The sequence below is a fragment of the Primulina tabacum genome, chromosome 18, assembly GCF_025594145.1.
Source record: "Primulina tabacum isolate GXHZ01 chromosome 18, ASM2559414v2, whole genome shotgun sequence".
Classification (NCBI taxonomy): Eukaryota; Viridiplantae; Streptophyta; class Magnoliopsida; order Lamiales; family Gesneriaceae; genus Primulina; species Primulina tabacum.
The window spans coordinates 29,637,632-29,664,413 of NC_134567.1; the positions used below are offsets into that span (position 1 = coordinate 29,637,632).

The 26,782-nt window shown below is 33.1% G+C and overlaps 3 protein-coding genes, 1 long non-coding RNA gene and 1 pseudogene across 9 annotated transcripts; 2 read left to right on the plus strand and 3 right to left on the minus strand.

Annotated features, from left to right (window-relative positions):
- Positions 1 to 375: 375 nt before the first annotated feature.
- Positions 376 to 2,260, plus strand: LOC142533734 (superoxide dismutase [Mn], mitochondrial-like). 2 transcript variants are annotated; one of them, XM_075640608.1, is made up of 6 exons: positions 376 to 788; positions 1,346 to 1,392; positions 1,491 to 1,616; positions 1,708 to 1,764; positions 1,855 to 1,913; positions 2,008 to 2,260. In XM_075640608.1, the coding sequence occupies exons 1-6, from the start codon at positions 542 to 544 to the stop codon at positions 2,033 to 2,035; spliced, it is 564 nt and encodes a 187-aa protein (XP_075496723.1). In that variant the 5' UTR covers positions 376 to 541; the 3' UTR covers positions 2,036 to 2,260. The 2 variants fall into 2 exon arrangements, with proteins under 2 accessions (XP_075496723.1, XP_075496722.1); XM_075640607.1 differs by having other exon boundaries at positions 383 to 788; positions 1,836 to 1,913.
- Positions 2,261 to 2,758: 498 nt separating this feature from the next.
- LOC142533325 (CBL-interacting protein kinase 2-like) lies at positions 2,759 to 5,763 on the minus strand. 2 transcript variants are annotated; one of them, XM_075640060.1, is made up of 2 exons: positions 5,600 to 5,763; positions 2,759 to 4,719 (listed from the first exon to the last, which is right to left on the minus strand). In XM_075640060.1, the coding sequence occupies exon 2, from the start codon at positions 4,378 to 4,380 to the stop codon at positions 3,055 to 3,057; it is 1,326 nt and encodes a 441-aa protein (XP_075496175.1). In that variant the 5' UTR covers positions 4,381 to 4,719; positions 5,600 to 5,763; the 3' UTR covers positions 2,759 to 3,054. The 2 variants fall into 2 exon arrangements, with proteins under 2 accessions (XP_075496175.1, XP_075496176.1); XM_075640061.1 differs by lacking the exon at positions 5,600 to 5,763 and adding an exon at positions 5,188 to 5,554.
- Positions 5,764 to 13,366: 7,603 nt separating this feature from the next.
- Positions 13,367 to 15,350, minus strand: LOC142532145 (WEB family protein At2g40480-like; annotated as a pseudogene).
- A 4,219-nt stretch (positions 15,351 to 19,569) lies between these two features.
- On the minus strand, positions 19,570 to 26,213 carry LOC142532147 (uncharacterized). Of its 4 annotated transcripts, none has more exons than XR_012816516.1 (5): positions 24,325 to 26,213; positions 24,169 to 24,225; positions 23,215 to 23,344; positions 22,243 to 22,340; positions 19,570 to 19,706 (listed from the first exon to the last, which is right to left on the minus strand). It is a non-coding gene; the product is annotated as an uncharacterized LOC142532147 (long non-coding RNA). The 4 variants fall into 4 exon arrangements; XR_012816515.1 differs by having other exon boundaries at positions 22,243 to 22,347; XR_012816514.1 differs by lacking the exon at positions 19,570 to 19,706 and having other exon boundaries at positions 21,371 to 22,340; positions 24,325 to 26,211.
- Positions 22,293 to 24,161, plus strand: LOC142532146 (BTB/POZ domain-containing protein At3g56230-like). Its single transcript, XM_075638399.1, has 3 exons — positions 22,293 to 22,484; positions 23,140 to 23,316; positions 23,439 to 24,161. Exons 1-3 carry the CDS (start codon positions 22,305 to 22,307, stop codon positions 23,895 to 23,897), a joined length of 816 nt encoding a protein of 271 aa, XP_075494514.1. The 5' UTR covers positions 22,293 to 22,304; the 3' UTR covers positions 23,898 to 24,161.
- Positions 26,214 to 26,782: the final 569 nt, after the last annotated feature.

Below are 26,782 nucleotides of genomic sequence, written 5' to 3' on the forward strand. Positions count from 1 at the left end.
GTGAATTTGCATTTTTTATACAGTGAATTTTTATTTTTAATCCTGTAAATTTTTTCTATTTTTGTCATTTAAATTATATGTTTTTTTTTATTTTGATCATTTTTTTTACCAAAAGATGTACTAAAGTTGAGTAAAAAGGATAAAAAAATACAAATTATAAGACTAAAAATATAAATTTATTGTTACAATGAACAGAAGTGAAATAATTCCAAATTACATGACAAAATATATATTTTCTCATTTTTTGTTTTTTATACTCTGCTAATTTTTGTACTTCAAAAAAATTGTAAACTATAATTTTTTTAAATAGTACACAACAAGATAATGAATTTACGTATTCGATAAGTCGAAGAGAAGATTCCACGTAACGAAACACGAGGTAATCAGATGACTCACAATTTGTAGTATTAGTACGCATGTTGAAGTACGAGTCCAAGCGGTCGGATTAGCAGTCCAAATCCCGTCACAGCCCTCCTTGAACTCTCAATCCAAACAAATTCCAGTCAACGAAATCTGCTTCATCCCGTTTCTTCTCTGAGCGATGGCTACTGCTGAATCCCAAGGGTTTCGTGGACTGCTCAAGCTATCGCTTCCCGATCTACCCTACGATTACGATGCACTGGAACCCGCCATCAGCGGTGAGATCATGCGGCTCCACCACCAGAAGCACCACCTGGCTTATGTCACCAATTACAACAAGGCTCTGGACCAGCTAGACGACGCCGTTTCCACCGGAGATGCCGCCACCGTCGTCAAGTTGCAGAGCGCCATCAAGTTCAATGGAGGAGGTTTTCATGTTATTATATATATACCTGATTTCATTCACAACTTTAAACTTGAATCCCTTGTTGGGAAAAAGGGATCCATTTATTCCCGTTTACATAAGTTGATTTTGAAAATAAATAAATATTCGATCGAATGCAACATTTTGTTTGTTTGTTTGTTCAGTTTTCTTGCGCATTCACGATAACCACGATATGTAAAATATGTGTTTCTAGTATACGATATTAATTTAAAATTATTGAATTTAGTAAGAAAATAAACTTTTTTTTCCTTATTTTTTTACAAATTAATCTTGAATATTAATCCATGTAACTAAATTAAATGATTAGAAATGCTTTCATCAACCAGTTGGAATAGCTAGTTCTACAATCAGGTAACAAATTGCTTTCTTAAACTTAGTTATTTTAATATCAAATTACTTTCTATAAAAAAAAATTTACTCAAAAGAGTATTTTATTTATTTCCAATTTTCAAGTTTGTTGTTTCCATGTCTCGAGCATCCAAAATGGTCCTATGTTTACGTGCAATTTCCAACCTGCAAGCTTGTGTTTTCAATTCGTAGGTCATGTAAATCACACAATTTTCTGGAAGAATCTTGCACCCGTTAAGGTAAGTTAAATATAAACAGTTGTTTTACCACAAAAAATTGAAATGTGGAGCTTTCTTTAAATATTAGATTGATGATAAATTACATTCTCTCCTTGCAGGAAGGTGGTGGTGAGCCTCCAAAGGGTCCTTTAAGCGCCGCCATCGACAACGAATTCGGGTCCTTGGAAGCTCTAATTCAGAAGATGAATGCAGAAGGAGCTGCAGTACAAGGCTCCGGATGGGTGGTAAGCAGCTCGATCCATCACGACCTAGATGTTAACGGAAGATTAATCTCCAGTGAATTCGTATATTCAATTTCATCTTATATATTTTCAGTGGCTCGGCGTGGACAAAGAACTGAAGCGGCTAGTGGTTGACACCACTATGAATCAGGTATATAATATAGACCTTCGAAAAAATGTGAGAGTACTCCATGCATGTGTGGATTGATCCAACTTCGGCAGGATCCCCTGGTTACTAAAGGATCGAATTTGGTTCCTCTGCTCGGGATCGATGTCTGGGAGCACGCATACTATTTGCAGGTATAGATCATATATTATCAGTTTCAGCTGCCCTCCTCCTATTTAATAATATCTGGGAGAATGATCGAGTTTTTTGTTGGTTGGCATTGTACAGTACAAAAACGCGAGACCGGATTACCTAAAGAACATATGGAATGTGATGAACTGGAGATATGCTAGCCAAGTTTATGACAAAGAGTGCCCTTGATCATCCAACTGATCGAATAATATTTTAAATCTGTTTGTTTAATTTGTGTTAGTGATCAGGGACAATGCCGCTGTTTATATACTTGAATTAACGTTTTCGTGTTTGTGTAAGATATAAGATCATGAGTTGCGAATAAAGAGGGGAGCACAATCTTGTATTTGATGCTTTTCTTGTGTGTATATTATGCATCCAACATTAGAGTAATGGTGAATATTATGTGGTTTTGGATTAAATGTTGTATTTGGATCCAAGGATTTGTATTCGAAATCAGAGGCGGAGCCAGAAATTGATTATGGTGGGGCTAAAATTTTTGAAATAGCTTGATAAATATGTGTTATGAATTTAAAATAGTTAGGATTTGAGTAAGAACATGACACAATGTTTATGAAAATCATCTAGCATATCGAGTTCGACCATCACACCTGTGTAATCCAATACACGTTCGACGTGTACAAAATGTTGATATAAATATAAAATCAAGGATTATTTCTATGTATAAATAAAATAATTTTTATCCGAAAACAAAAGAATTTAATATATTTGAAATCAAAAGTTTATCTGTATAGGCCGAAAATTCTGGTTAAATGAAATGGATAGCCGTGCCGAAGCTGATTCTTCGAAACAGAAGTCAAATGGTTTAAAATGTCAGAAAAGCGTGATGTATCAGTAAGTTCCAACAAAATCAGCACTAACAATCCAAACATACCAATCCGTACATAACAAAATGGACTTAGACAACGTTTAGAATTGGGTTATATTGATTAAAACACCTGATGAAGATTGCAATGCCAAGAAAATTGATAACATGTGACAAGTAACAATGAAGTAGAGGTGACAATTTAAAGCTTGGAAATATCCTCGAAAAGAAAAGGAAAAAAAACTTGGGAACGATTTTTCCCAAGCGACCTTAACTAGTTTGGGGCTGAAGCTTGAATTGATGATATGAAACTTTAATTAGTGATATTGCTCACCTTTCCAAGCCCAAACAATCTCTTTAAGAGCTGGTTTTATAGTCATTTTCAGCATTTCTCTATATTCCATCGTATCACCATTACACTTCTTCACCTCGACGTAATGGAAGGATGAAGTGATTTCAAATATTTCGGCATTGATCGTTAAAGTACCATTTCTACCTTCCTTAGACATCTCTAATCTCATCGACCCTTCATCCTTCTTCTTCACTTTCAACTTTAGATGACAGGCAATTTCCTCGAGTTTTGACATGATATCACACGCTGGTTTTGCTGATGTAAATAGAACTTCGTCCTTTTTGTCATTGTCCACAAACAAACCAGACAAGTCAAATCCTGTGGAGAGAGAGATGATGTCAAATGCATTTAAAATAGAAGGTCTTGCAAACTCCATTTTCTTTCCGGGACGAGTATCACAGCAAGAAGGTCCAAGAACTGCATCAGTTTCAACAGGAGGCTTTTCACTGTCCCCGACTTCAGTCCTTGCATAGTTGGATTTAAAACCCTTTCGAAACCACGTGTTTTCCATGATTCTACCTATAGAAATCCTAGTGTGGGGATTTGGATCAAGGATCCTTGAAAGTAGCCTCCGAACTTCAGGAGGGAACCAGTGAGGACATTTATACTCGGCCATTGATATCTTCCTATACATCTCTATGACATTCGAGTCGTGGAATGGAAGATAACCAGCAAGCATAACGAATAAAATCACCCCACATGACCAAATATCAGCTTTTGCTCCATCATAACCTTTTCTGCTGATCACTTCAGGAGCAACATATGCTGGGGTTCCGCAAGTTGTGTGGAGCAAACCATCCCGTCTCTTGGATTCTGAAAGTGCATTCAACCCAAAATCCGATACTTTAAGATTCCCATTTTCATCCAATAAAAGATTTTCAGGTTTCAGATCACGATGATAAACACCCCTTGTGTGACAGAAGTAGACAGCACATATCAGTTGCTGAAAGTATTTCCTTGCAACGTCGTCCTTGAGTTTCCCCTGGGAAACCTTGTGAAAAAGCTCCCCACCTTTAGCGTATTCCATCACGAAGAAAATCTTTGTTTTTGTAGCCATTACTTCGTAAAACTGAACTATATTTTCATGTTTGATCAATCCCATAACAGATATCTCTCTCTTGGTCTGGTTCATAAGTCCAATTTTCAACACCTTTTCTTTATCGATAACCTTAATCGCCACACTCTGTCCTGTTTTAAGGTTCCTACCATAGTAAACTTTGGCAAAACTACCTTGTCCTAACAACCTTCCGACATCATATTTCTTCATCAATATGTTTCCCTTGTTCTCCATGTCAAAGCACAGATCCTAACACACTCTAATCCTAAGTTATTCTCCTGCAAGATATGGTGCTCACAAGGCAGGAGTCTTCGTCGCTATGAACTCAACCGTCTTCCACAACGTCGTGCCTCAGCACAACGTGAAGTGGGTAGGTTGCAGCTTCGCTGTGCATTTGGCTGAAAGAATTGATTGAGTAGTCGTAGTCACACCCGCCATCATTATAAAAATCGAAGAAGATTGACCTTGATTTAGGCACAATCTTGCAGGCACAGGAGACTGAAGGCTTAGCTTCGAAACACATCTTTCCGCATTCCCGAAAACTTTGGATATCACCAATATGTGATGAAGATTCTGCAGGTAATACCAAATCAATAGTTGATCAAGCATAGAAAATGGAAATTGTGAATGAGAAAACAATAGTCATGACTTTCTCGGTTCTTGTTTTCAGTATATTATTATCAGACCATATAGGAAATTTAATAAACTTAGGTTCAACAGAATGATTTCAGTTAAGCTAAAAAATAAGATTCTTTTTCATATCGTTCTACATTTTTTGAATCTTGGAACAATATTCAATATGTGAAAACAATATTAGTTCTAAAAGAAGATCCCACAAAGTTAAACACATAAATGACGACATCTTTAAACTTGTATCGAATCTTTAAACTTGTATCGAAAGTTTATTAACTTGATCTACCAATATATTTAATTGAAATTAAAGATCTTGCTTCATATTGATCCATTTCTGACAACTTTCGTTGCTTTGTTTACAAAATCTAAAATTTGACCAAGGAAACACCTTTACAAACAATAGCTTACCTCAGAGTTTTATCGAATCAAAAGTATCAACACCAAATAAAACCAAGCCCAATTGAAGTTCGGCAAAGAAAATCTTTAAGGCTTCGGATATAATTATTCTACCACGATAAATGTTGACCCTTCAACATAAAACCAAGAAAAGAAAAAGGATGGTAGTAATGCAAGTCCAAACTCCATCCAAAATTTCATGCTCGTACAAAATCTTGTGATTCAAAAACTCTAAAAATTCAAAAAATAAAAACTCAAAAAATTCAAGAGCTGCACATTACCGCAAAAAAGAAAAAGGGAGAGAGATAGAGAGAGAGAGAAATCACTGAATTGACGGTGAGAAATCAGATCCCACAACCAGCATTTTCCTTCTAAATTGAACAAGAAACATCAAGATAGAAATGGGTTCGTGCAAAAATCATACCTTGACGAAGAGAAGAGCAATTCGGTTTTGATCAGAAACCAAAGCCTCTGGGATAGAAGAACAAATAGAGGTGTTGAGAAAGCACGATTTGCGCGTATATGCTTAAAAAATGCCAAGAATCTCCAATTTTAGAATGGGCTATTTTTGGCATGAATGTCTTTGCCGTTGTGCAGGTGAGATCCTACATGAGCACTACCATCGCTCCAATTTCAACGGGTTTCAAAATAAAAAAAGTGAGTTCTATATATGTATGGGCAAATCTTGGGCATCTATCCAATGCTCACATAGATAAAATGAAATAAACCGTGTTTAGGCCAATAATCAGCGGCGTTTGAGTTATTAGCTCATGTTCACGTTCGTTTGATGTTTTTAATTACTCCATGCGATGCAACCAACGAGTTCATGTGGCAGTAAAATATATATTATAATCGTTAAGATACAAATCTTATCAATTAAAATCATCATTCAACTTCCACTGCCGGAGTCAAATCACACCATCGGAATAATATTAAAAATCCCAAGATCAAATTCGATGGCTTATATTCAGTCCCATGACATCACATTTGCGCAGCCTCACATGAATTCCAGAGGATTTGTCCACAAACAATTTGGATTTACGTGCCCCTTCCATCGCATCATGTGGGGGCGGAGAATCTACTACATCAATCACAACTGTGACCCAACATTTCTTGGGTCAACAAAAGCTCAACACTTGTATGAATACAGATCAGCCAATCGATCAGAGACACTCACTCGATTAAATAATTTAGTTGATTTATTCTGTAAAAATTCAAAACGCAACATTGCTTGCTTTCTTGGGTCGAATCGTTCTCCTAAAGATTTTTCTTAATAAAATTTTCCAAACAATCGATATATTTTAAATAACTAGAAAAATGCACGTGCGTTGCACGAAAAAACCTAAACTGCTGAAAATATATGTACGAAATTTTGATAATATTTAAATGAATTAAAACATGGCTAATAACATTTATCAACTGAAACAAACTAAGCCATAAAAAATAAAAAATCATGATCATAGACGGTATATGAATCAGTGAAATTATCTTATCCACTTGACACACTTTCCAATATGCTTCTTAGTTGATTTTGACAACTCAACAACTCTTTATCGTAGTTTGTTATAATATGCATATAACTATTTTGGTATGCTCAGCAAGTATCTGATCGTCTTTAACATCTATTATGTTATTTACAATCTTTATACTGGGATCTGACATACTCGTAGTTTGCTTCTTTATCACGACATTTTTTCGGTTTTCTACATTGTTTTTATCTGATAATCTTATTTTTCCGAATATTTTTTTGTTGTTAAATGATTTTTCAGCTTTTGACAATCATCAACTACAACTCTTAAGAAAAAATGCTTTTACTCGTGATAAATTTTCACTTGTGACTAAAAATATATATAACCTATATATTCTTCAACAACATAACCAATGAATGGTGTTGCACCTTCTTCAAATATTGTGATATTTGTGATATCATTTTATATAATTAGTATCGATATTATCAACATATAGTTATAAGGTTAATAAATTTTTAACAACTATTTCTCAATCACTGTGAGAAAAATACTTGAAATCTCTTCAAATGGTTATATCTTAGAATTGTGTCCTCATTTAATTTGACGCAATTCAAGAAAGTCATCTTGATCGTCATTTTTTGGAAGCTTTGAAATAATGATTGTGTGCATCATGTCATGAGGATGATATAGTTTCAATCTCATTTGTTGCGTTTAGAACATAATATTATATTATTCATTGAAACAAAACAAATTTTCTTCTATCGAGTTTATATTTTGTTTTATAATATTTTATATCTTGTGGAACGACATACAAAATTAATTATTGTATTTTAAAAATCTTGAGAAGAGATACGAATAATGTAATTAAGATATGCATATGAGATATCATTCAAATATATGTCAAAATATTTGTCTTATTCAATATCTCATCTAATAATATAACAATTTAGATTTCATGAGCATTTTATGATAGTCAAAATTAATTTGATGAAATATTGTAGAGTTTTATTTGAATTTCAATATATTTGCTAAGTGAATTTATTTGACGAGGAGTTTTCTATGCTACCACCATATATGTTATGAATTAGCTGGTTAGACACTTTGACTAAAAAAAGAGACAAAAACAATCTCGTAGTCACATCGAAATATATCGAGATAATATTGGAGGAAATAAAGTGAAACTGGCTTAATGTCTCAATAAAATGCACATAATTGATCTATTATATTGTGTCAACAAAGTTTTAGAATTATTCTCATACCATTATAAATAGAATGAGAATTATGCACAATTTGTTTTTCATGTATTTCTTTTTCTGAATGAAGAATTTTTTTCTTTTTGAAAAACTATTTTATTGAGAAATATTAACATTTTATATGACATCCATATGTCGCACAACCATGAAGTAGCAACATAATCATTATATAACACTTAACGTACACATACAATTCTTCAATTTCTTCTTCATTGTACTTCGTTGAAATTTAAATCTGAATCATTCTTGATCTTAACATTTTGCTTTAAATATGATTTAATATATATGTATATGTTTCATATTACTTAGTTGGACCTAATTTCAAATATATATAAAAAAATGTGCTTAAATTATATCATATATAAATTAGGACATAGTATGTAGGACCGAACGCTTGCCGCTTTACCAAAAGCTATAGCTAGTGTAATGATGCAAATCAAATCTTTTAAATCGCACATCTGCTCAAGCACCACGGTTCGTCCGCTCTACCAAGCAGGGACAATTATTGCACCCAACAATCTCCCTCCCAATAATTGAACTCCTTGCAATCAATGGGAATCGAACCCGTGACCTTGGCTCTGATGCCAATGGTAGGACCGAGCGCTTGCCTCTTTACCTAAAAGCTGTAGCTAGTAGTAATGGTGCAACTCAAATCTTTTAAACCGCACAGTAGCTCAAGCACCACGGTTCGACCGCTCTACCAAGCAAGGACAATTATTGCACCCAACATAGTAATACACAACATTATTATTTTTTATTTAACATGTCTCTTTTTTTTTTCATCCACTATGTTTTTCTTAACTTTTTTGTTCGAAATTCGACGCATTTCGTAGACTATATGTATGAAAAATCAAGAAATTATATAATTCAGAGAAACCATTTATTATTCTCTTCGTAGAACAGAAGACCCAAAATACGTGGCTTTGATTGGTGTACTCTCATATTTATTTTTATATAAACAACAAGGCACATCATATAATATCAGAAAAATCAATTGCCGCCAACAATACTAACCAAAACAAATAAAAAAAATCATAACACAAAGAACCTCGATCAGAAAAAAATGATAACTCAAAGTTTTAAAATAATTTATTTAGTACAATAACAAAGAAATTGAAGTATATACGAGCAATAAAAAACATAAATCACTCTCAAATTAAATATTAACTCATATTATTCACAATTTGTATAAATTTTCCAATATTTTTTTCAAATAAAGAGAAGACGCCTTATTAATGTCATCGTTTTATAGATATTCATTCCACTTCTTTAAAAAAACACAAATGAAAAATGGTGCCTTGAAATTATAATAAAACCATTTAGAAAAGCAGCCGTAAAAATATAATACAAAGTCACACGATTTTTCTTAAACCATAGAAAAATATTATACTATTGACAAAATATATCTAGCAACAACAAAGCACGCGTTAACTTGTGATATAATTAAAATTTAGAATCACGCATAATCATTGAATTAAAACAAAATCGCATGCCAAAAATCTACTTGATATTATATATTTTAATAATTTATCCATATTTGTCGTTCATCAGAGGACTCTTAGACCTACCAAATTTTGTAGTTCACCTATTATTTTCATAATAAATAATATTACAAAAATAATATAAGCAAGAACATAAAAATTCAAATTAAAATGCCTTCTATCAATCTAAGTAAAAAAAATTGATTAGAGAATATAATAATGTCTCAAAAAAATTAAATATTGATTTAAAGACAGAAGTTTGGAAAACACGTGGTTTCGAAAGGGTTTTAAATCCAACTATGCAAGGACTGAAGTCGGGGACAGTGAAAAGCCTCCTGTTAAAACTGATACAGTTCTTGGACCTTCTTGCTGTGATACTCGTCCCGAAAAGAAAATGGAGTTTGCAAGACCTTTTATTTTAAATGCATTTGACATCATCTCTCTCTCCACAGGATTTGACTTGTCTGGTTTGTTTGTGGACGATGACAAAAAGGACGAAGTTCTATTTACATCAGCAAAACCAGCGTGTGATATCATGTCAAAACTCGAGGAAATTGCATGTCATCTAAAGTTGAAAGTGAAGAAGAAGGATGAAGGGTCGATGAGATTAGAGATGTCTAAGGAAGGTAGAAATGGTACTTTAACGATCAATGCCGAAATATTTGAAATCACTTCATCCTTCCATTACGTCGAGGTGAAGAAGTGTAATGGTGATACGATGGAATATAGAAAAATGCTGAAAATGAATAGATGAAAAACAAACAAAAAAATAAACATGTATTTATGATAGTGATTTTCTGTGAATTTGATGTCAATCTAAATATTAAAGTAATTAATTTTAAATTTAAAAATAAAAATGTATTAATGAAATGATTAGTTATTAAAATAATATATGAAAAAAAACATGTATTAATGATTATTATTAAATGAAGGTAAGGATATTTATGTAAATTATTATTATTAAATAAAGTTAAGGATATTTATGTAAATTCACAATTCACATTCATATATATAGATTAGTATATATATAGATATAGATATAGATTAAACCTCGACATATAAATTTATAATTTCTTATTTTCTGTTTTGTTAAATATAAATTTTTTTTGTATTATTTGTAAAAAACTAAGATTATGAAAAATATAATTAATACATAAATTGTAAAAATAGGTTCGAAACCTCTGTTAACATAATTTTTTGTATTATTTATTTTAATAAAAGAATGTATAACACTATTACTATTATTTGTAAGGTATTTTCACAAAACCAATTAATTATGTAAATTATTATTATTAAATAAAGTTAAGGATATTTATGTAAATTCACAATTCACATTCATATATATATATTAGTATATGTATATATATAGATATAGATTAAACCTCGACATATAAATTTATAATTTCTTATTTTCTGTTTTGTTAAATATAAATTTTTTTTGTATTATTTGTAAAAAACTAAGATTATGAAAAATATAATTAATACATCAATTGTAAAAATAAGTTCGAAATCCTCTGTTAGCATAATTTTTTGTATTATTTATTTTAATAAAAGAATGTATAACACTATTACTATTATTTGTAAGCTATTTTCACAAAACCAATTAATTATGTAAATTATTATTATTAAATAAAGGTAATGATATTTATGTAAATTCACAATTCACATTCATATATATAGATTAGTATATATATAGATATAGATATAGATTAAACCTCGACATATAAATTTATAATTTCTTATTTTCTGTTTTGTTAAATATAAATTTTTTTTGTATTATTTGTAAAAAACTAAGATTATGAAAAATATAATTAATACATAAATTGTAAAAATAAGTTCGAAACCTCTGTTAACATAATTTTTTGTATTATTTATTTTAATAAAAGAATGTATAACACTATTACTATTATTTGTAAGGTATTTTCACAAAACCAATTAATTATGTAAATTATTATTATTAAATAAAGGTAATGATATTTATGTAAATTCACAATTCACATTCATATATATAGATTAGTATATGTATATATATAGATATAGATTAAACCTCGACATATAAATTTATAATTTCTTATTTTCTGTTTTGTTAAATATAAATTTTTTTTGTATTATTTGTAAAAAACTAAAATTATGAAAAATATAATTAATACATAAATTGTAAAAATAAGTTCGAAACCTCTGTTAGCATAATTTTTATAAAAGAATGTATAACACTATTACTATTATTTGTAAGCTATTTTCACAAAACCAATTAATTTTATAAATAATATTATTACATATTGATTCGAATCATTAGTTGTTGAACAAATACTTTGATATTATTTGTAGTCATGCCATATGAAAGTGAGTGAAAGAGTAATAAATACAAATACTTTGATATTATTTGTAGGCATGCCATGAAAGTGAGTGAAAGAGTAATAAATAATAATTAGTCAATGAATTAATAATAATTAACTAATTACATAAAAGGAAGACAAAGTGTCATTAGAGTACAATTTTAATGAGGATAATAGAGGAAATTCACAATTCAATCCGTATATTTATATAATATAGATTAATTGGTCAACTGATTATTCAACAAATAAAATATTCATTTGGAAATTAGAGGAGTGTGTTTTATCTCACGCAAAGATGTTCACTTTCGTTGTAAAACGGTTACAAAATATTCAAATTACCACCACATTGTATTCATACATTAAAATAACTTCAAGAGCATAGAAAACGCCAAAAGTTGAGACTGTGTCCCTTCACTTGCTCCAAAAATCATACATATCATATCATATCTTCCACACACACATATAATATGTTTCTTGTGAGAATGTATCACGAATTTTTATCTGTGAGACGGGTCAACTATACTGATATTCATAATAAAATCTAATAATCTTAGTATAAAAAGTATTATTTTTTCATGGATGACTCAAATAAGAGATATATATTACAAAATACGACTCGTGAGACCGTTTCACACAAGTTTTTATCATATATATATATATATATATATATAACCTATCACTCACAGACTGTAAAGCTGGAAGCAACCAAAATATGGAGTCCATTCTAATTTTAAAGCGGCCTTTTTTTTTCCTTTTCAGATAGACCACTAATTCAGTGTTTAATAAATGTCTCGTGGCTTTTGGAATTGAGCTAATTGAGTACGCTTTGAGATCAAGATCTTACCACCACTTCATATTTAATAAAGGTCTCATGGCTTCCGTAACTGACGAACTGAGCTGGTTGAGTATACGAAATCTGAGATGAAGATCTTAAGTTCCAATCTCGTAAAAAAAAAACTTTTTCACTTGAGTATGGACTTGATCTTTTACATATTTATCTGATGTGAATGATTTATAAGTTACTACACATATATACATGGTTTACTCAATACACAGTCGAAAGAGTAGTGATTACATATTTCTAGTAAATATAAAAGTGCTATTGTACAAAATAAAAATAATTGATTAATCGATTTTCTACTAAATTTCTTAAATAATTGGTACAAATTTAAACACACTCGTCATCTCTTCTTCTAGTGTCTATGCAATTTACATTGACATAATCAAACAATTGCACCAAAAAGTTTGGGATTATCAGTAAAACAATTATATTAATAAAAATCAGAAAATTCGATGTACCTTTCATTATCCAAGGGCAAGGCCCAGTTAGTCCAATTCACAGAATGACACACGTTGTTTATGGGCTTGCACCACATATTGGGCCTATTTTTACTGTAGTTGGACCCATTTAGTTCGATAAAAAAAAAATCAAAATTTTAAAGTGAACTCGCTTTTTCAAGATTTGGTGATAAATCAACAAGTTCGTAATTTGTGTATAATTATTTGGTTGGACTTCTAATTCATTATTTGTTGAGTCCTATATATTTTTATTTTGAAATTTTCAAAATATAGGTATAAAATCGCTATAAATGTGTGTGTGTGTGTGTATACACGTGGCATATTATGCAATGGAATAAACAGGAATTCCATGCTCACACAAGCAATCACAAATTTCACAACAAATCATTAATAAACCTTGTACAAAGCCAACATAGGCAAATCATACTCCCATGCCAATAGAAAATACCAAATTATATGATAATAATTCAAATCAGCATACACTAAATAAGAGCCTAATTCACTTCACATTCATTCAGTTTGAACTTTCTTTTTGATTTTCTTGATGGAGATTGGCACTTGAATGAATCCAAACTTCTTCCTATGCACAAAGAACGACCTTTCGACACGTCTGTGCTCGTCTCCCGCTGTCTCACCAGGATGCAAGATTGTTCGACTCTGCTCGCGCAACATTTGGCTCAAAGAAACATGTCCCCTTTCACCGTGATGATTCTCCACATGCTTCCCTACAATTATGTCATCTTGCAAAATCAACTTCCTACCTAATATGTCTCCCATTGATGTCGTTCCATTTGATCCATTATCGTTATCAGTCTGTGCAGTTCTATGTCCACCAGAGCGCGAATTCATGAACTTGAACTTAGACTTAGAGTAACGATCTTGGTCATTTGGTAGCGAAACACTCCTCTTTAGTCCTTATATCCACCACTCGGGAATGCTGGTTTTCTTGTTTCATCTCCTCAAATGTTTCTGTGACTGCCACTTCTGGTTTATGATCTTTGCTTCTTGTTTGGATGGTATTTGCATCTATGAATTTAGTCTTACAAATCTCTTCAACTTGATGCGCCTTCTGAGTGAGCGAACGGTACTCCTCAAACGAAAGAGTGATTCCATTACGCTTATGATCCAAGAAAACATCTGATGAAGTCAAATTTCTTTCGGCAAGCGCGATTTCTTCAACTGCTTTAGCTGCTTCCTCCATTTTCTTGGCTGCATTTAGCCTCATTTCCGCCATCTTTATGCTGTTTTTGGTACGTTCTATCTCTGTCATCGCCTTCATCACTTCATACCTAGAAGCCTCTGTCATTTTCTTGAACTGCTCAGTTTCAAAATCAGCCCGTTCCAGTCCCACTGTAATGTTTGTACAATTCTCCAACCTCCCCTGTGCTTCTGCTTTCGGGTTTCCACAGTCAGGTGCTGCCATTTCCATTGTCCTCTCAAGCAAAGCCTTGTCACTTCTCATTTTCTGGTTTAATGACTCCACGGATTCCTGAATCACAGCAAGGTCTACCGATGTTTTGTTCAAGTTCGTTTTCGCACGATTCAGCTCCATGAACATCAAACCAGGAGACAAGACAGGAAACAAGCTCAAATCTTCGGTGGAATCATTCGTACGAGTTTCCATATTTTGGTGAGGACTTGGCAAGAGTGGAGAGAATTCAGGAATCAAGTGACACTTCAAAGTCTCGACTAATCTCTTCGCTGCCTCCAGTTGATTTAATAGATTGAGTGTTTCTTGTTCTTTCAACATCAAATCCCTCTCCAGTTGTACTGCTTGTTCCTCCATTTTCCCCAGAGGCTCGGTTTCATGCTGCAATTGCATTTTCAAATGTATCATAAAAAGTTTGAAATATTGCATCATCAAAACTATATATAACGTAATCTACATGATCTCTGCTATTATTATATTTTTTTTCATAAAATCTTTTAAAACAATAAATTCCAAATTTCTAATTCTATCACCAACACTGTTTCTCACTTTTTAATGACAGATTATATAAGTTATAACATGCAACATAAATAATAATCAAGAGTAATAGAGAAAACAAATTACACGGTGATGAGCAGCGAAACGAAGCAGGCGATGCTGCATCCAGGGACCACTGCCACTGAACCAGTCCACGGCCTCCTTCACCGACTCAAACGGCGGAGAAGTGTCGATCTCCACTCTCGGGTTGTCCAGAATCTTTTTCGTTTCAGTCATGCCTACAGATTCTGCTGTTTCCTCCATCAATTATTACTCCCAAAAGGCTTCAGACAGACTAGCTTCGAGGGTGAACTTTGTTTTGGAGTTCAGAGAGTTGATTGGTCATTGAATGCAATGAAACTTATCTAAAATTGTATATCCAGTAGTTTTTTTTTTTTTTGAAATGAAATGTCATATATCAAAACTTGTCCTCACAATCGTGGGAAATGAAATTACATAAGATATCTGGAGGATGAATCATAATAAAAGGGTTAGCATAAGATATGGCCTCTCGAGCAAGAGTATGTGTCCACCATATTTGCTTGTCTTCTAGCATGTTGAATTTTGAATGAAGGATGTCCGTCGAGAAATGTACGGCAACTGGAGATTATTGAGTCAAACTCTGTGTGGTCAACATTCTTTGAGGTGATCGCATTTACCACCGTCTTTGAGTCGGTTTCATATATAATATCATGGAGTTCAAGAGAGGTTGTCCATGTGATAGCGTCAAGAAGGGCAAGTGCTTCGGCCTCCTTAACTTCAAACATACCGTATTTCACACTTGTTTTGCTCACCATGAATTTCCCTTGTCGCGTCTCGCACCACAGCACCGAGGCTGTGGCAGTATCCATTTACCCACTTTCACCCATACACATAAGTAGAGGTTAATCAAGACTACATCTAGACTATTTTTTTTTCTATTCCAATATTATCAGAGTATGTAAGTTTTTGATATTTTTATGAAAGTTGACATATATATCAATGATCTAAAAACGAACAATTGATCACATCATAAGAAGATTGATATGGTGTATAGTTGTCATGCCCAAAAAAGCAGAACACGCCACTAACTATATATTAATTAACATTCTTTTTTCACCAAAATAAAGCACACCAAGACAACACTCATTTCACTTTGCCAACACATTATTTCGGACACAATTGATGCCCATAACCTTTTGCGTGATTGCAGGAGCACATGGGAAAAGAGAGGTAATGCAATATTTAGTCTTGTACAACTTGTAGATTCCCCATTATGCCCCTCTTTTTTCATAATGAAATATGTGGGCATAGGTTAGGACAATTGTGAGATTGTGAGATGAAGAATTCAAAGAAATCGAAATATTACACACACACAGAGGTTAGGACAATTGTGAGATTGTGTGATGAAGATTTCAAAGAAATAGAAATAATGTATGTATCTATATATATGTGTGTGTGTGTGTGAAAAATTTATTATTTCATGTCTATTTAATAGAGTTCTTAGCTAACCTATTTTGATGATTTTATTATTCAATTCATTCAAAAAATAGTTTTATGTTTTCCGGGACTTAATTAATAGTAAAACTAAGAAAAAGATACTACTTAATATTAAAACTAGGAGTAGATATATTGTGAGACGGTCTCACGAATCTTTATCTGTGAGACGAGTCAACCCTACCGATATTCATAATAAAAAGTAATAATCTTAGCATAAAAAGTAATATTTTTTCACGGATGACCCAAATAAGAGATCCGTCTAACAAAATATGACCCATGAAAACCGTCTCACACAAATTTTTGCCTAAAACTAGATCATATATTTGAAAATATATAATTAGGACAAATGTTGCAATCAATAGATAGTTCGTTAATAGTTGACTTGTTTTTAGATATCCCTTTGTCGACAATTTCGACAAGCTTATGATATTGTCTTTTGACATTCACAATAAGTCCAATCTTTATCTTTTCAACAAGCTCTTGAACATGTGAGTCCAATATATACCTTGAATTAATACGACCCATCTTCCACATGATATATAATCAAAATAATAAATTCAAAATTTCTCAATTTTGCTTCACTTTTCTTTGTTGGGAGCTTGCTTGATGGTTGGCACGTCGTTCTCATTTGATCAAATGGTTTACACTTTGTTATTTGAGATTGGGATTGATTTGAATCAGACTAGAGGGGGAAACCCATGAACCAGTCGAGCCGAATACTGCTCTGACTTTATTTTGCGCTCTTTTTTATTAGTTCACCCGAATAACTTTGAAAATAGTCGAATGTGTTTGGTATAATTATAAGATAACTAAGGATTGTTCATTCAAAAATTAACTCAGATACATCAAACACCATAGAATAATTCTTATAGATCATATTTTTATCACTCGTGTGACACATTTATATAGTTTCATCGTCATATCTTAAGAGCTAAAACGGTACTTGATAATATTCTTAAATGACCTGTGATCCATTGAACACAAATAATTTGTGTCGAATTCAATTTCTATTGTACTCAAACGTAACATATTTCAACTAATTTGTATATAACCTAGCTAATATTTGAATAGGATTAAAATATCGTTCATTTTCACAATATCTTGTTAGTTACTTTCTTCTTCTCTGGGCCATTTATATAATGAGGACAACAAGGTCACATTTAGGCCCATTTCTCAAATTTGGGCCAGTCTTGTTTTACAAAATTGGGCCTGTGAATTTCTTTGAAGTGATCTTAAAATATTAACACCAAGATTAGATCCGATCAAATCTTTATTTTTTGTTAATGGACTGATTATGGATAATCATTGACATTTTTCTTTTACTATTATGGATAATTTGTTAGGTGCAATAATTGTCCCTGTTTGGTAGAGCGATCGAACCGTGATGCTTGAGCTGCTGTGCGATTTAAAAGTTTTGAGTTGCACCATTACCACCAGATATAGCTTTTGGTAAAGCGGTAAGAACTCTGTCCTCCAATTGATATCAGAGTCAAGGTCACATGTTCGATTCCCATTGATTGCAAGGAGTGCAATTATTGAGAGGGAGATTGTTGGGTGCAATAATTGTCCCTGCTTGGTATAGCGATCGAACCGTGATCCTTAAGCTGTTGTGCGGTTTAAAAGATTTGAGTTGCATCATTACCACTAGCTATAGCTTTTGGTAAAGCGATAAGCACTCGATCCTACATAATCATCACATGTGATTCCACGTGTTCGCATAACTTAATAATTTGAAAAATAAATTTGTTTAAATATCGATTGGTTCAGATTTGTCTAAATATCGAATGCAGATAGATAAATAAATAAATAAATAAAAAAAAATGCTGGACTAATATGTTGCAAGGCACATGACTTAGCAAAGACAACTAAGTTATATTCAACCTCCTGGATTTAGGGTAATCACATGCAATCATATTCCAAAATTTGTCACCCCAATCTTCATCGTCGTGATTGATTCGATCATGGTTTTGAAAAAAATATTGATTCAATCATTAATTTCACAAATAAAAATCCCATTCAACTGTTTCTTTTATTTATTATTATATACATGGTTTCTATTATCTAATGTGACACGTAATTTCATGGTGAATTTCAGTGGAGTGGGTGAACATTATTTTTGTTTCATATTATTTAGATTTATCTCTTGACTCGAAATCTAAGTCTTAAATTAATTTTCAGATCAAATATCTCAAACTAAATCAAAATTTTTCGTCCAAACACAATGTTTCCTCCGAGCGATCAAGAATCGAGATCCACCCAAACACCAACATTTCACTGAATAAAAAACCAGAGAGCCAAAATTAATGTAACAAAGTTTATAATTTATTTTTGAATGCGTTTCGGCATTTCATTATTTACTATTTAAATTGTGAATTCCACGATTAAGTCAGGTTCCATAGTCTGAGTCGTTCACCACTACTCAATTCTTTGGTTTTCTTTGCAATTACATTTGGCCCCAACCTAATTTAGTCATCTTAATTAATAAATTTAATAACTACATATGGCCCCAACTCACGTACTCCAACATTATCATTTGTTCATAAATGAATGATTAATCTGTAGACATTGAGCCAATAGTATTGACTCACCACACATTTGACTCACAGAGTACGAATATTATATATATATATATATATATATATATGAACTAGATATGGCTAGATCATCCTGCTTTACTATCTTATACATTGTAATCCAAGTACCTTGAACTAGGTAGAATTATTTGTTTCCCAAGATTAATAATATATCGAAATAAATGGCAAATGCAAGTGGTTCCCCACATTTCCCTCCTAAATTATCTCAACAAATCAAAATCTTGACCAATGAAGATTGCAACTCCGCCGACCAGGTCGGCGAGGAGTCTTCGCCAGTGTACTACGGCGGAGCCACGGGTGCTGTGCCATTTATGTGGGAGTCTCAGCCGGGTACGCCAAAGCACAAATCCAGCCATACCCCTCTTCCTCCGCCACTCACTCCGCCACCATCCCACCAATTCATAACCAGCCCTCGGACAAACTCTTTCCATAAAAAGAACTCAAAGAATTCCAATTTTTCTAACTTAAATCTTTCAAGAATCCCATCCAAGAAAGTTAACCGATCGCCCTCGTCATCGTTTTCGTCATCGTTGTCTTCAAGTTCACATCTCGCGTGCTCAGCCCCTAGTCCAAGCTCGACCGCCGGTAACGAGTTACATGACATAGAATATGATCCAAAGAAGATTTCTCATAGCTCAACAACGTGTTTTGGTCCTATAAATGGAAGTTTGAGGAGGATCAGGGGTTATTGCTACACAATAAAGAGTGTGAAGAAGGTGGTCTTGTCCATCGTTGGTCATGCCATGAGTTGATTAGGAGGGCGACAATTGGAATGCGCCCGCCCATCATTCTAACTTGACCCTTGACGTGAAATTTTCATATTCACCCTTTCTTATGCATTCCCTCGTTTTTAATTCCGGGTTATTTCAGACTCATTTCACATATCAAATTTAGTTTCTCTTATGTTTCGTTTGGGCAGGAAAATTTCTACTACGCCAATATATTTGAGGTTATGAGGTCATGTCTGAATATACAGACCTCATGACCCAAAGTGAATTGAGGTCTTTGGATCTGCATAAAAACAGTTGTCCTTATACTAGGATAGAAACAACCGCATTATTTGAGAGTATAACTTGTCAGCACAAACAATGGGTTTATGCACGGATAGACTCTTATCAGGCAGGCCGGCCGGCAACGAACGTGAAGCAATGGAAGGACAGTGATGGATTATTAAACATTCTATTATACTAGACTACTTTATCCACGTTTCAGGCACTCCATTTCATGGAATGATACGTTAAATAAGTCTATAAAAATATTTCACAAAATATAAGGAGTAGGTCTATTGTGAGACGGTTTCACGGATCTTTATCTGTGAGACAGGTCAACCCTGCCGATATTCACAATAAAAATAATGCTCTTAGCATAAAAAATAATATTTTTTTCATGGATAACCCAAATAAGAGATTCGTCTCACAAAATACGATCCGTGAGACCGTCTCACATAAGTTTTTGCCAAATATAAGTTAGTCTATGCTACACCGATAATATTTATCTATTTATTCCATTGAAAAGTGAAAGAAAGAAGGGAATGTTTGAGTGAGCTATTCACCTTTATATATATATATATAATGAATTGAATATTTGAGAAAAATACAGGGTAAATTTAGATATCCACATAAATGGTAAAATTCGTTTTTTCTAGAGGATCACAAAATATATATACATATTTTTTGAATAACAAATTTAATAAAATATGATTTCGAGAATGAATAAAATATTTATAAAAGGGCATGTAATTAAATATAAATCATTGAGATTTTAAAACAAAAATTGATGGATATCTTAGGAAAATTCGAAATTTGAGGGGAATTTAAGGAAGGCAATCACCCACAGGAAAAAATATCCCTTGATTAGGCTATTCGGCCCGATCATAGTGTCCTAGGCCCAGGCTTAGAAGGTATGCCTGGTAAACTGCCTAAAGTGTGAGATAGCTCGTCTACCCAGCCCAACGGACCAACCGGATAAAGTACTCGACATAGTATTCAAGTTGAACCAAATTGGGGCTCCAAATCCAGACACATACATGCTGAGGAGGTAAATTACAACTCTTCCCTTTAACATGGGCAGAGTTTGTAGAAAGCGATCAAAGTGAAGAATTGAATTGACGTGGCTATGATTTCGACAGGCAGCTGAGACTTTTCAACTAAGGGGCATTTATATTGCATTCATGTATTGGTGTTGCCTATAATATGCTTATTTAAATAATTGCATTCATGGATGAGGTAACGCCCATCTCTTAGATGTATAATCTCATCTCTTAGATGTATAATTTAATTTGACATGTGTGTACAAGATAAAGAAAAAAGTCCTAAAAATTAGAGAGAAAGGGTAAATCATATTAATGTTCGTAACCCAAGATTAGAATAATCTAGCTGAAAAAATGGACAAAAAAGAGTTCATAAGCAGAACATTGGCCAAGAAGCCTTTTTGTGCAAATTCGCATTATCCAATTTTGTAAGACGTGGTCACCACATTCTTGGTGTTGTCAGGTTGGAAAGTCTTTTTCTACTTCCTAACTCTAATTATTCTCTCCTAACGATCTCTATCATTATTTAATTGGGAGTCTTCAAACCTACTCAAAATACTTAAAACAACCACGTCTCATTGTGATAGCCAGGTGAAATGACCCACTTATCCTTTCCCTTCTCCCCAAAGTACCAGATGATGTTCTGCTAATATCGAGCCAGTTCAATTAAAAAAAATACACCAATCATCATAAAAACTTGAAAAAATTATTTATGAAACATCAGTACTTCAATACCTATATAGATAGTATCAAGCACTCTAGAGTCAGTCTTGTAATGTAGACATTAGCTTGCTAAAAAAAGGGTAAAAGTAACTTTTAAAACAAAAGAAAACTATTGAACTAATATGGCGACTTGTATGATGTTTTAAACAATCAAAACTTGGAGTACTTCCTAAACCACCAGACTCGTCATTTCACTAAACTTACAAATACTAAAAATAAGCCGACCCTACTTAATGGAATCATATTAGTTAGTTGTTTCTTTGTTTTTTTGAAAGGCATTGGTTAGTTGTTTCAAAGTATAAATTATCAATACAATATTCTTACGCGCATAATGAGAGCAATAATGGTGTCTTTCTTTTTCAAAGATGGAACACTAAGCATTAAACTACCAAAAAACAGCATACCATGAAATATAGAATACAACAGGGAAATACTGACCTCACAAGAAGAGAGAATAAACTCCATTTTCTTTCCATCTTCACATCTTCTCTCTGAGAACAATGGATTGCTCAATTTGTAGTGCGATGCCATATATCCTTAGGCCTCCAAGGAATACAATATGTGGAGCTTGTTATGAAGGTGCAAGAAGTATAATCACTTTGACAAACAAACATGATGGTGAAAAGGGGTCTGATAAAACAGGAGGAAACACTTTGGTTTCTTCGTCAAATATGACTAAGGTAAAGGGCTTATGCGTATGGATCATTCTTAAGAAGTAGGATTATGTATGATTCGGTTCCATGTTTTAGTTCTGATTCCAGTTTGTTAATATGTTCAATTCTTCATTTTTGTAAAATAAGTGCCGGAAACCTTTAGGAAGGACCATAATGGTAACCTTCTATATGAATTCATACTCAGAAACAATAGTTGAGTGGTGGTGAAGGTCAAATTTGAGAAATTGCATTTTTTCCTAATGAAAGCGTGTGATCAGGCTAAAGTTCATGTAAGCAATTATGCTACCCACCCTTTCTATTTTAAATCAATGCTAAAAACATCATGCTGACATTTTATGATTGTTTAAAGTATGTATTTCTGTTTCTCACAGTATAAAATTGTGGCATTAATTCAATCACGATGAGAGTAACTAGAGTCAGTTTCATTGTTTTATGCAATAAAAATTATATTAACTGTATCAAACAAGCCTGTATGTCACATGCACCAAACTCAGATTTCTTAGCATCCACATTAAGATCATCATTGATTCTGTTTCTTACTTTTGCATGGAGTTTTCATTCTAATTTTAAAGACCCAAAAGGCCAACTTAGAAATCACAAGTGTACATTTAAAATAGAATAATCTTAAAAAGTTTAAAAGAACGTATGGATTGGTCAACAGGGATTTGCAAATGCTTTAAAATGGGTGAAGGAGATGAAGGAAATGGAAGACATGTTAAATGAGAAAATAAGCTACCTCGGTGGATTTGCTGCAGCATTTAAGGGTCAAACTCACACTGATATTCAAATCAAACCCGGAGATAATGGGCCATCTCTACCCGCACATAAAGCATTATTGGTATCGAAGTGGTTTCACCTTCCATTACCTATCAAACCAATCACTTTGCATATAATCACATTTCATATAAAAATGTAATCATGTTATTTTCAATTAAGCAATCCTATTTTGATACTGTGCAGGCATCAAGATCTGATATTTTCAGAAACATCTTGGATTCTGATGGATGCAAAGCTCCACCAAATGACACGATAACACTTCACGAATTGAATCATGAGGAAGTAGAATCGTTGCTAGAGTTCCTATACAGTGGAGATTTGCCCAAAGAAAAGGTGGAAAAGCATGTTTATTCACTGTCAATTGCAGCAGACAAGTATGAAATCCCATTTCTCCAAAAGTTTTGTTCACAGCATATGCTTGGCTCCTTAAATTCATCCAATGCTCTTGATATTCTAGAAATATCAGATTCTTGCTCAAACCAATCATTAAAGGAAACAGCCTTGAACTTTATAGTTAGAAACATGGAAGACGTAGTTTTTGCAGCAAGATTTGATGCTTTTGCACTTAAGAATCCTCATCTAACTGTACAGATTACAAGGGCTTCATTCATGGACATAAAAAACAAAAGGAATGCGGTTTGAATTCACTGATTAGTGTAAATATTTTTACAGTTGCATTTGTTTATAATTCAATCTATCTCATTGTAGATGTTTTATTCCATTCTTCTTTTAAAAAAATGATTCTTTTTATAACTATGTCATCAAAGCTCTTTGATTTCAAATGTAGGATTCCAAACAGCTAGTTTTTGGGCAATTATAATATCTCATGAGTCACCTGTGTATGCTATATATGGTATGAATTATCCAATAATGCTTAGAAGGTTATTCTGTGTCTCTATAGAACTAAATGTACCTTTATTGAATTCTGAAGTCCAACAAGCATCAAAGGGGTTTTGCTTTTGCATCCCAACTGATGACAGATAACCAAGAAAATTAAATTTCATCTATCTGATGGAGCACTGAAAAGGGCATTGATAAGAACCATTGTCCTAAATCAAAGTAATCTCACCACATTACAAATCCAACACTCTACATGACTGCATTCAATAAAGATAGCACGTGTGCCCCAGTATTCAGAATTTCAATCTTCACGTTGCAATGCATATCTAATCACCCAATGCCTTCATCTTCACTCTTAGCTTTACAAAGTGAAAAAATATAGTCCCTCTGTGGATGCTCCTATCTCCCACATAAAATTTATGGACCTTATCTTCAAATTTGTCCAACTATAACTTTTTTCCTTGCTCTCTCATCACGCTCTCTCGTCACATTCCTCAAACGAACTCAATCTCTCAACCTACCTGCCTCCACGTTTATGTTTTTATAAAAGAAAATAAGTGGAAGAATGTGCTGGACTGAGCGAGAGAATCCTCTTCACTAAAATTTCTCCAAACTTGACTAGGCCAAGAATCCTGCACGAGGCCAATGGAGTTCGCCACACTATATCATTTTGTTGAATAGGCACTGTTTATATGAACACAAACCCAACCCGTAGGCCAAGCACAGAAGCAAACTGTTCTATTTTTGGCACCAAAGCAAAGTTTTCAATTGACCAAAAGTATCGATCATACCTGCACGGCTCAAGCAAATAGAACACATAGCAAGGTAAAAACACATGCCCATCCGCTTCATTATTCTGAAATGTCGTGGTCCAGTTGCCACAGAACCATGATGGGAATTACCTAATTTGATTGCAGTCAGAGATATAGCATCAGGACTAGCAATCAGATTCAGAAAACCAATTCCACATCAATCATGTCGCCTTCCTATGCATACTCCTGTAAGTTACAAAGCTAGGTTTGTACAGAAAGCCATGGATTTGGCGACCATAACGAAGATAATATTCAAGCATGCAGTAAGGACACTAGCAAGTGTAAAATGATTGGGCACCAAATCCTTCCCCATTTATCTGTGAGAAATCATATAGCGCTTCCTCCCCTTAGAAACATTGAGAATGAGCTGTCACTAATGTTGACTGTAACGCTACATCTCTATTCCATTCTATCAAATATTTCTCTACATTTTCAAGATACTCACATCAAACACTTCCTACAATCTGAGCATTTCAGATATGCATGTGTTACATGGACTGACACGTATTACATAATTGAGTGGCACCAAATACCAATAAGTTATCATCAGAAAAATCCGACTTGAACACAAGCACATTAATTTCTCTTGCTTCCAGTAATTCCTCGTCAGCATAAAAATGGAGCTGATCAACCAGTTCTCGAACTTGGTTCATCTCCAGTGTTCTAATTTGAACCAGGATCAAGTATTTTCCTTCCAACACCGGCATCTTTCTCGTCCATTCCTACCCCTACGCTGGAACAAATCTCAGAACTGTCAATGAATATATTTATACCCATGGCCAGGCCCAGTGGAGCATGCGAAGAAGTCACCAGCTCAATGAAGGCGTCCAAAAATACGACTTCAAGCATGAACTTCAGTGAAACACGATCAACCAGCATCTACAACACGGCAAGTATTGCTTGACTCCAAGAGAGAGATTACTAACTGAGATATTAATCGTCGCCATGAACGATGGTTTCACTTGGGAATTCCGTCAAACATGTGTCCTCCAAAGGCTGGTTCTATTATTCAATTCCCTCCAGTACAAAATCTGCTCAGTTTATGAAACCCAATTATTAATCTGGCTTTTGCTCTACCCGAACCCAAGGCATCACATATCACATAATGAATGAACATGACAGAAAAGGACTTGGGCCTTTTGAGGCTAGTCCTTTGGGCTCTTTAGTAATTGGGCTTCCGTTGGCCTATATTATGCTGCCCCAGTATCGAGTTAGTTAAGGGCCCGAGTTTCATAAGTTAAATTAAACAAGGGGCCAGGGTCCGAGTCCCCCGTTCCTCCTTAAATAAATTTGAATGATTAATAAATGTATGAAATTTTAATTTTTTAAAAATAATAATATTGATTTATCAACATAATGAATCTAAATTATGATTAGTATGGGATAATCAAAATAAATTAATAATAATATTATTAGAAATATTAAAAATACCGATATTAATAAAATTAGTAATGATAAAATAAATAAATAACACATGAACTAGCCAATTTTTCATCAAAACCTAAATCAACCGGATTAAAACCAAAATTTTCAGTTAGTGTCCGGAATAATCGAATTATCAGAAATTTTAAAAATTATAAGTCTTATTTAAAAAATCTAATAGAAAATAAAATGTATTGAAAAAAGCAATTTATTTGATATAATAATAATATTGGTATATGAGAATTCTTGTTCTTATTTCCTTATTTGTTATGGTTATTATTATTATTCATTTTTTAAAAACTAATTAAATAATAAAATATATTTCCACCAACAAAAGCCAATGTAATTTCGGTTGCATGAAACTTATAAATATTGAGGAGAAACTTATTAAAATCGTATATGAAAATTTCAAAGTTTATTTATTGGTTTAATTTTTGTTTGAAAAGAAAAGGT

Coding starts and splice junctions, on each gene's coding strand:
- LOC142533325 (XM_075640060.1), bottom strand. CDS start 4,380: ATGGAGAACAAGGGAAACATATTGATGAAGAAATATGATGTCGGAAGG.
- LOC142533734 (XM_075640607.1), top strand. CDS start 542: ATGGCTACTGCTGAATCCCAAGGGTTTCGTGGACTGCTCAAGCTATCG. Junction 789..1,345: donor CATCAAGTTCAATGGAGGAG/GTTTTCATGTTA, acceptor TTCAATTCGTAG/GTCATGTAAATCACACAATT. Junction 1,765..1,835: donor TTGACACCACTATGAATCAG/GTATATAATATA, acceptor CAACTTCGGCAG/GATCCCCTGGTTACTAAAGG.
- LOC142532146 (XM_075638399.1), top strand. CDS start 22,305: ATGGATTGCTCAATTTGTAGTGCGATGCCATATATCCTTAGGCCTCCA. Junction 22,485..23,139: donor CTTCGTCAAATATGACTAAG/GTAAAGGGCTTA, acceptor ATTGGTCAACAG/GGATTTGCAAATGCTTTAAA. Junction 23,317..23,438: donor CCGCACATAAAGCATTATTG/GTATCGAAGTGG, acceptor GATACTGTGCAG/GCATCAAGATCTGATATTTT.